The sequence below is a fragment of the Amia ocellicauda genome, chromosome 17, assembly GCF_036373705.1.
Source record: "Amia ocellicauda isolate fAmiCal2 chromosome 17, fAmiCal2.hap1, whole genome shotgun sequence".
Classification (NCBI taxonomy): Eukaryota; Metazoa; Chordata; class Actinopteri; order Amiiformes; family Amiidae; genus Amia; species Amia ocellicauda.
Genome location: NC_089866.1, coordinates 15,827,286 through 15,837,608, shown reverse-complemented (window position 1 = coordinate 15,837,608; position 10,323 = coordinate 15,827,286). Strand labels below are relative to the sequence as shown.

The 10,323-nt window shown below is 38.1% G+C and overlaps 1 protein-coding gene across 1 annotated transcript; it reads right to left on the bottom strand.

Moving 5' to 3' along the window:
* Window positions 1-1,593: 1,593 nt before the first annotated feature.
* LOC136713042 (adrenocorticotropic hormone receptor) lies at window positions 1,594-3,896 on the bottom strand. The gene is made up of 2 exons (XM_066689936.1): window positions 3,046-3,896; window positions 1,594-2,475 (listed from the first exon to the last, which is right to left on the bottom strand). The coding sequence occupies exons 1-2, from the start codon at window positions 3,894-3,896 to the stop codon at window positions 2,403-2,405; spliced, it is 924 nt and encodes a 307-aa protein (XP_066546033.1). The 3' UTR covers window positions 1,594-2,402.
* Between the last annotated feature and the right edge of the window lie 6,427 nt (window positions 3,897-10,323).

Genomic DNA, 10,323 nt, shown 5'->3' with positions numbered 1-10,323 from the left:
AGTCTTACAGTGTGTAATAAATCCCATCTGCGGTCAAATTAAATTCGCACGCCAGCTATTACACTGCGCACTGCAGAGCTACTGCCAGCCTGCAGATAAGATTATGTATATATATATATGAGTGCATTACAGCTGAAAATAATATGTTTGCATACACGTGAGGTGACCCATTCACCTATGGATATGCTCCGTAAGTGTATAATATAGATAGAAATGCTCTCCAAAGCGCCCCCTGTATCCACTGCAGTCCAACTCCCACCTTTACAGCCCGGATTGAGTTGAATCTATTTCACAAAGGGAATTGCCACATTGTTTCATTCTGGATTCTTTATTGCATCACAGGCTCGTTGTGTTGTGTTGTAACCCTTCACCTGGCTGCGACTGCCCTCATTGTATAACATCTTGAATTGTGTTGTATTCTGATGTTTACTGTGGATACCCAATGTAACTTTTGCACTGTAGCAATACCAATACAATACATGCAGATGTAGAATGTAAGTTATATATTTGATATAGTTTCGTCTTAGGCAAAGACATCATCAACAACACATTTCAAAAATCCTTTTATTTGTCTTTATTTGCCCACCCCACTCTAGAAAGTATTTACTACATGGAAGTGGAGAGACATAGCCCAACGTTATGATGATGATGATCAGTAGTTGCAGTAGAAGTATCTTAATATTCATTGGAACCAAATACTGAAAAATAAATACATAAATAAAGTTTGAAAACGACACAATGCGTGTATAGTAATGATGAGCTTCTGAATCCGCCTAAAAGCAGTACAGTGATATAGTGAACTTACAGTAAGACTGTACTGCGCCTGACGGGGACACAAGAGCACAGCGAGACAGTGATGGACTCGCACGACACCTTGTGGTTTCATGGGGAACTGCACCATCGGACCCGCAAGGCGACCCCTAACAATAAACCAACTATGTTTGCATTTTAAACCCATCTTATTAATGCCAATATTGTACCGTTAAGACATGATGTCTAGGAAAATGCGTGCATACATCGATGTGTGTGCGTGACTTCAGACACTGGCCTACACTAGGCTCTACTACGTTTTGGCGAAAGTCCAAAACCAAACCAAAGACACCTTTTCTACATATGCGCCCTCCTACACTATTTCCGTTTTCTATAGGCTACGTGCGAAACTGGCTAGTGACAGACACCGCACATGTCTGTCTGGAAAGCTCGATATGTTTATATGATATGAGTAATATATGGTAAGCCCTACAATTATAATGTAGCCTGTATGTTTTATAATTGCGAGGTATTTAATCCCTATCCGACGTCTGTATATATTGAATACAAGTTAGTATCAGACTGAAGTAACATTTAATTACACTAAAATCAGATTATCTTATTTTTAATGTACACATTATGGCTTGCTGTGCAGTGCAATGCTAGCTCTGCCCACTAGAATTAGCACCTCCAGTCCTGGGACGCTGGTCTCCCATCGCTGGTGTTTTTGCAATGACGCGAAACAGCCGCAAGGTGCTAAAACCGGCGCAACACCTAAATTATAACATGGAAAAACAAACAATAAACATAAGACCAATACATAATTTAATGGCACACCCTCTGTCGCTCTTCCACTCTCCCACACACACTGTATCCAGTCACCGGCCGTCCCAAAGGCGGACTATAGGACTAGATGCTGGACATGTAGCACAATTGCCAACCTCACATCAACTGACCTTCTTCCACATGGGATGAAACCGGGTGGATTCACACAGGGTCCATGACCAGACACGTTCACCTTATTATCACATAATCCTCACTGTCCACTCTCTCTAACTTCTGTCTCTACATAACTAGTAGTAAAAACAAACTTAACTACAAACAAATATACCATCAGTTCACAGGACAATAAGTTACAGCCATGTGGAACTAACAGTGCGCTAATTTACTTTTACATTGTTATTTATTGGATTTCTATACAGTTGGTACGCAATATTTATCGATACCAACACATACATTAGATTACACAACACGAGAAGAAATACAAAAAGAACAAAAGTAATGATACAAACTATTTACTTATGGCATAAAACAAACAGAACAGACATTGCATAAGAAGAGGTTAATATTGATTAGTTGGAACAACTATTATTATTATAATTTCGTTTATGTATTTACTCGATTTAGACTCGAAAATTGAAACCACAATCAATACATTAATATATACATGAATTGCTTGTATTTCAAATAATTTAAACTGCCTTTTATGTTATTATGCATTTGTTACACTGAATAATGTCCAATGTTGGTATTGGAGATCACTTCATCAAGACGCGTATTAATAATTGTTGCCTCATCCAGTTGATTTGAAGTGGCTCCAATGCATATTTACAAGCAGAGGCGAATCAAAGGAAAGGTTCAGTAAACTCCGTCTATGTTTTGCATACCACATTAACCGTACTGATTCTCAGACCTGGTGCTTGTTCTCCGGTTTCTGCGTTCACTCTGAAAGAAGAAGAAAAAACAGGCAGAAAAGGGGTTTCACACATATGCATGCACATGTGTGTGTGTGTGTGTGTTTCTTTAGTATATCAAGATGGGAATTCAATATGTCGTTTTAAAATGTTCATTAAAAAAAACAGTTAACATCCAATTAATGTTTTGATGACATGCAACTGCTTAATGACGCGACCTAGTGTCCTGCTTTTGAAATTGCCCTCTATCTCAGTGAGTTAACACACACCTGTAAATAGATGCCCCTGTGATAAAATACAACACCTGTTCGGGAACTATGCAAGGGAGGGGCAAATTATGAACCTGGGGTAACAGGTTGTGCTTCCTTCCTCTGCCAGCTGCAAGGCGGACTGGCAGTTACCCATCGTGTAGACGAGACCAGCTATTTGCAAAAGGTGGAAGACCCCTAACACACACAATTGTATAACACTGTTGTAGCAGCAGCAGATGTAAAGTGCCAATAGGCTGTACATCATGCGTCTAAAACCAGTCTAATGTACTTGCTTAGGATCAAAGTAATCGAGCATTAAATATCAATTTAGTCTGCTGGCACTTGCTTACCTGTGCTTTCTGCAGACCGGTTTCCAAACTTTACTAAACAGGGTCTCCCGGAGCTGAACGCAGCCCCGCAGGTACAGCAGCGGGGTGAGGGCCGCGTTCAGCCGGGGCAGGGTCCGGAGCGGGTCGGTGCCTTCGTTTCGGAAAGAGTAGCATGGGGATCCTGCGAAGTTACACACGATGATATGAATGAAAATAGGTAACCAAGCCACTAGAAAAAACACAGCCACCACCACGATCAGGTATATGGAGGCTCTCTTGCTGTCCCGCTCTAGGGACGGAGGGTCTCTTCTCAGCTGGTACTTGGCTATGATGAATAACTTGATATTGAGCCCTATCATGATGGTGACCGCGCAGATGTTGCCCACAAACGTCCCGAAACCCGTAACCTGTTTGGCGACCCCGACCGTCACTAAGTTGTTAACCGCCACGATGCAGAAAGCGTACACCCAGAGAGCGCAGAGCACCAGCGCCGTGCGGCCGCGGCTCACTCTCTGGGAGTAGCGGAAGGGCGCCGCCACGGCGTGATAGCGGTCTGCTTGCGCTGCCAGAGTGGCCATGAAGGACAGGCCCAGAAACGTGGGCGCTATATAGAAGGTCCTGGTGGGGGAATCGTAGCTGTCCCGCACGTTTATGGCGCCGACATAATAATAGGAGACCCCGGAGCAGACGTCGCTGGAGCAGGTACTTAACATGTACATAGCCCGGTTCTCCAGCCGGAGCAGCTTGTTCAGGACAATGGACAGAAACACCGACACGTTCAGAAATATGATGGCAGTGGCCAATATTATGTTAAAGAGGAATAACAGCACATTGCCAAAGCTATCCAGAGGCAACACTGGTGAAAGTGTCATTCTTATTAATATTAGTAGTAGTAGTAAAGTGTACTTGTAGGAGTAGTTGCAAGTCATGCACTAGAGATATATGCAGCTGAGGTAGTTACATAGATCGCAATGCAGTATGAATGAAGTGCCCAGCCACCCAGCCCGGGTTTGGCTATATATTCACAGATACCCGCAGGGAGTCGGGGTCTCAGGGGCTGAATTACCGGCACAACCCAAGAGCCCCGCCTCTAGGCTGGGCAAACTTGGGTGTCTCAGAATTAAGGCATCCAGTCCAGATAGGTTTTATTTTCTTAAAGCAGGGTTATAGTTATAGCCTACGTGTCACGATCTAAATATTCAAAGACCCATCTATCTAGGTTTTAAAATAAACTTGAACAGATCCAATTAAGAACAATTATCACATTGTAAACGTATGCCAAACCATATAAAATCAGCAACTCAACAAGAGATGGTAAATATGAAATATTTAAAAGCCCTCCAACCCCCCACATACTGCCGACTAAGAAAATAGAAAAAGGGAAACATACATCATAGATACATCATATATACGTCACAAATTCGCACCCTTCACACAACACAGCATAACCTAAAACCTATCTGTCTATCTATCCATTTTCATTCACAGTATATATTTGTCAAATGCAAAACGATATAAATGTGCCCTAAAACATTACTAATCAGAAAAAAGAAAAGGATGAGAAAATATTAGGATATACAGTAATAATTAAGCACCGTTAATCAATGGAATTGCACGTTGTTGGATACGCAGTAAATTAATCGAATAAAAAACAATAAAAATCGACCAATCGTGGACACATTTGGATCCGGGTATTCATTAGATCGAGCGGCGGGTCTCTCGCCTTTCTGGGATGATCCTGCAAAACAACAACAGTACAATTGTATTATATAAACATTCTGTAAATGAATCACAATCTACGGATTAAAGTTAGTTCGTCATGTTTAACTTAAATTATAAAACGTACATACACATATTAGCCCATACATTTGTTCTCACTGTGTGCAAACACCGGCTTAACGCCTGAATACATATCCGTGCATTTCATTAATGGTTAGAATTGTACAGAAGAGCATTGTGCGTTTGCAATTAACTGTTACAGCAAACCTGTTTTCCACAATAAAAATGAATAAATCATGTATGTGGTTTTGATATTTACCAAAGTGCATCTCTGTACAGTACTTTACAATTAACGACTAACTGTACAAACCTTTTCCCTATCTGACCTACGAATATCGAGGCTGATGGAATGGATAAATCACTTAAATTACATTTATCGAAGGCAAACGGGCTTCCACAGAACCAGACATCTGATGCGACTAAACTGGCACAATATCACGTTGATGAACAATAGTGACCAAAACAGCAATAATCTTCCCACAACCACTACGACTAAATGAATCTCTCTCTCTGAGCTGTCCGGGGCTCCCTATTCAAGTGAAAAGTGGCGATCACGTACAGCTTCACATTCAGGCCGATTATAATACAAAAATAAATTATGTTGGCCACCAGGGTCCCTAAGCAATCGAGAGCTGCACCATTACAATGAAGTAGGCTTATACCCACACCACAGTTCGAGTTTTAAGTACCTGTCTGCCTGAGCAGCCAAAAGGGAAAATTGGGCGCCAGGTGGGACACTCTAAACAGTTAAGGTTCTTAACCGGTTCTATTTAGAACCTTTGCATTCTAAGATTTTTTTCATTAAAAGTTTCGATTAGGAACAGCGAGGTCCGTCGTAAACACAAGGGATCATTTAACAACCCTTTTTCATCATGATCGCAGTTGATTTAATATACATTTAAGGTTCTTTAAGGATCCTTGTTTGCAAGTAACCTTCTCATAAGAACCTTTTAGGGTTCATCCCCAGGTACTCTAAAAAGTTATTAAAACCTTTACGTCTTAGAGTGTAGGTATCATTCCTCTTTGAAGAGGAGTCCTGCATGTAACCGGTTCTGGCTCCTCATAGTTTTGTTTTGAACACTATGCCGAGGAGCACACACAAAATCAGCACCACAATGGTGGTGTCAAAAAGGAACCTGAACACAGCAGGAAGACGATTTCCAATCTATCGGGTGGCATTGCTAAAGATGGAGACGTTGCTTTGGAGTTCACCCAGCTGTCTGTAAATAGCCTTTCATTACTATTCTGCAGAATAAAACAAATCAAAAAAATGTAGTCATCCATTTGACAGGTGTAGTTTATCAGCCTCAAGTGGCTCATTAAAATCTGGCTTTGCGCATGAATCACTATTGCGCTATTCATTGTGACTGTGTCGTGGGAGAGCATGTTTGTTTGCAGTATTTTTTTTTTAATGTTTGTTTTTAGAATCAAGTCTTTAATGTTGTTGTAATGTAATCAAGGCTCCTCCTCCAAACCTCCGGCTCTACTACAGTAGAGCATCAACTGAAGGTCCTGATGGTCATATACGGTCTCTGGTGACATGAAAAGCAGGAGACTGCAATAACATAAGACAGAAAAAGATCCCACGTCAGGACAACACTGCGATTATATTTTAATGTACTCATAAAACAACGATAAAGAAATACATCAAGCGAGCTTAATAGCTCGACATTTTAATAGCCTAATAATAATACATGTAAAAAACTGATACACGTTGTTATTTGCAAAGTAATTACGATTATTACACATTGAATTGTGTTGTACATTTTCTCCTGAAAAAAGTACGGTGTAGAAATCCAGTTTTAAAACAACAAACTGTCATTGTGGTCATATACAAATAATGTATACTCACACACTACTGAGTAATCCGTGGTTACTATAAATAAACTGAGGAAAAATAAAACAGACCACATGAAGAAAAGGGTCAAATTGGTCGTAATTATTATTATTATTATTATTATTATTATTATTATTATTATTATTATTAATAATAATAATAATAATAATAATAATAATAATAATAATATTATGATGCATACATTTCTATTGAAACATTTTCTACATGAATATATTAATGGGGCAAAAATAGTCTGTACTAGTGTTAGGACAAGAAAAGTGTTCTTGATTACTTAAAAATAAGTATATGCGGCAGTATATAATTAATTATCCTATATATAAATAGTAATGACAAGCAGTTCGCCGAAACATGCCAAAATAATGTGCAATAACACTAATTCTTCTAAATTATTATACAGGTCAATGCCAAAAATAATAATAATCATGTTTTTGTGATTCTTTAATGTTTCTTCAAAGCTTTATTTTTATTTGAAAAGTATTAGAATCCAAATGTCCAGCAGCGTCCTGTACAACAAAATCGACCATACAAATTTTACATCAAATCCAAAATTATTATTTTAGGTATATATTGTAATTAGAAGCACCAACTGCATAAAATACTCTCAATCCTTTAACGGACTAAACATAAATAGGCCTACATATTACTTATTCGTTTATATTCTATATATTATATTAAGTTTTAAGCGAAATTCAAAAATGTCTTCCCATGTATACGTGTCAAACAAATACTATACTATCTGTAAAAGTAGTTATTGGCTATTTCTAGCTGTTTACAGAGCTGTAACAAATATATTCTGAATGGAACAAATGTTTCAGAATTGGTAACACCCAAAGAATAAATAATTACGTAATAATAATATTTTAAGCATTAGCATCACAAACGTGCTTTATTAATAAAAACATTTTGTTTAAACACATCACCGTGTTATTTTTTTTTCTTCTAACTTTAACAATCTCTCTCTATATATGATTTTAATTTTAAATAGACTACGTGTTTAAAAGCGCAGGGAATCGCTTGTGTAATTATTTTGTGTATCATTTTCAGCCATTTAAATATTTCGTTCTTTCTTTCATTTTTGTATTCTGCAAATAATTGTTTTGAAACATTTTTATTTGATTTTATATTTAGAAAGTATTTATACCAACATTTAAACTGATTATTTTGCATATAAAAGGTTGTTTAATGCAAAGGATACACGCTCTCCTGTCCCACATGACCCTTTCTGGTTTCTGGGTTAATTCAGTATGAAGACAAAGACAAGTACACCTTTAACCTGTAGACATTATATATATATATATATATATATATATATATATATATATATATATATATATATATATACACACACACACACGCCGTTTTTACCTTTGACGCTGATTTTCAGAGGAACGAACACGAATGATTCTTACTTTTCGTAACTACAATATTGACATACTTTTGAGTTTTAACCATGTTCTTATACAATACATAACAAAGTAGATATGACATAAACATATCCCATACTTAAGTCATATGTAAAGCTGAGGGATATTTTAAATGTAAATTGCATTTCAAAATGCTGGAATAACATTATTTGGGATCTTGTATATGTTTAATATACAGCAGGAAGACGTTGATTTGCATTATCAATACATTTCTCAAAAACATAGAATCAATTATGTTAATTTTAGAGCATTAGGTCTTCAATGTGTTTGGACACTTTCAAGTGTAAATAGAATGTCAATACATATAATACACATATCATAATAAACAGTATCAATCGTTACATTCTATACTTACTTGTATATATTTTTGAAAACATTACCAACTGGTTCCCATTTGGTCTTCGAGTGACTGCTGCTTCTCTGAACTTCGAGCGCCACCTACCGTACAGCCATGTAACTGCAGCGCTCGGCATAGCGACAGCAGCAAGACTAGACTGCATGTTTCTGTAATTAGCTCTTACGGAGACTGTGCACAAAAACTGAGGAGGAGGAGGAGCAGAACAAACTGTGTCTTGTGTCAAATGTAATGCCGCTTAAGATGTTCTGTTCCAACAAACTATGTAAGCAAAACACCCAAATGCAAATAATATTTTCCAGCAGGTCCCAACTACTTTGACAGTGGCCTAAACTTTGGCGCACTAGCTGCCATCAATCGGTCAGATTAGCAATATATGTGAAACCGGTTATTCTGGCGAATTATGAGAATGGCCGCCCATAAGCATGTCCCTACATCTGAACTATCCTCAGGTAGGCAGACAACCCGACGCCAGGAAGACACGCACATGTATGACTAATAACAAAACATATTCAAATACAGAAACATAACTCGCTGTTGAAAATACCTGCGTTAGAAACGAGTGTTGACACATACAACGCCACCAATAGTGGTGAAATATTGGAAAACAAGGCTGTCATTTGCTTGCATAACAAATGCAAGGAGCAGTGGTGGTGCGTGTGATAGGGAAATAACTTATATATATATATATATATATATATATATATATATATATATATATATATATTTGCAAGGGGGGTTTCTGCTGTGAGGCTGATTGATTTAGGGGTGTGGGTGGAATAAGCAGTTTATGGTTGAGAAAAGAAGGCCCACGCACTATGCAAAGGTCCCTTGAGCTGTAATTAAACTGTGTTCACCGACTAAACGAATAACAGCGGGGAGTATTAAAAATGTCAATGTACACGAATCGACTTGACGAACCCGCAGCAGCAGCAGCATCCCGGGGTCATGAATGGAGGAGAAATTGACAATCAGTAACCTGCACCCACGCACAGGAACGCGAAACGCTCCTCGTTAATCTGTTGGATTAGTAGTAGCCTACAGTTCATCCACTGATTAAAATTATCCTCAAAGCACGCATACCTCTCTGATCAAGTCAATTAATCTACAATAATGCATATATAGTAGTTTGTTGTTTATGTGAAAAATGACATTATGGTGATTATGATGGTGGTGGTGGTTATTATGCATCCGTTTTAATTATAAGCTATTATTCACGAATTGAATTTCTACCACCTTCATATAGCTTCTGTAATTATCCATCGGTTCATATACAGAAAGCAGTGCCACTGGAAACAGAAAACACAATCAGATTAATGAAATTCCTTTCCATTATCCAACTATTATTGTCGTGCCCTGAGAAAAAGACGAAGACTGAACAGCGCTAATTGCTCCCAGGGTTGCGCTGCCTCCGAGAAACGCATTATGTTAATATAGGTAACTTGATATATATATATATATATATATATATATACACACACACACACACATACACTGTTTAGTTTAAATAACAAGCATGATACACCTGACCATGAGTAGAAACAACGGCATGCTTTCCATTTTGCACACGCACTTCTCGGGTTAAATCGTTACATAACAACAAAGCACATGCAACCTGCTTCGGTAATATTTACTTATATGCGACATGTTATTAATATTACGGAGTCCTATTGGATTTATTTTCAGGATCAACCCTTGACAAAAAAACAACTGCACCACGTCCGAAGAAACTGCGAGTTTAAGGAAGAAGAAATACAAAATTAAAAAAAATCTGAAGTTAAGTCCATCAGCCATCTAACTCCTATTGCATTCATATTTCAAGTCAAATAAATTACTATAGACTACGATGCCATCGTGTGCTAGGGAAAAGCTTTCCCCTGTAC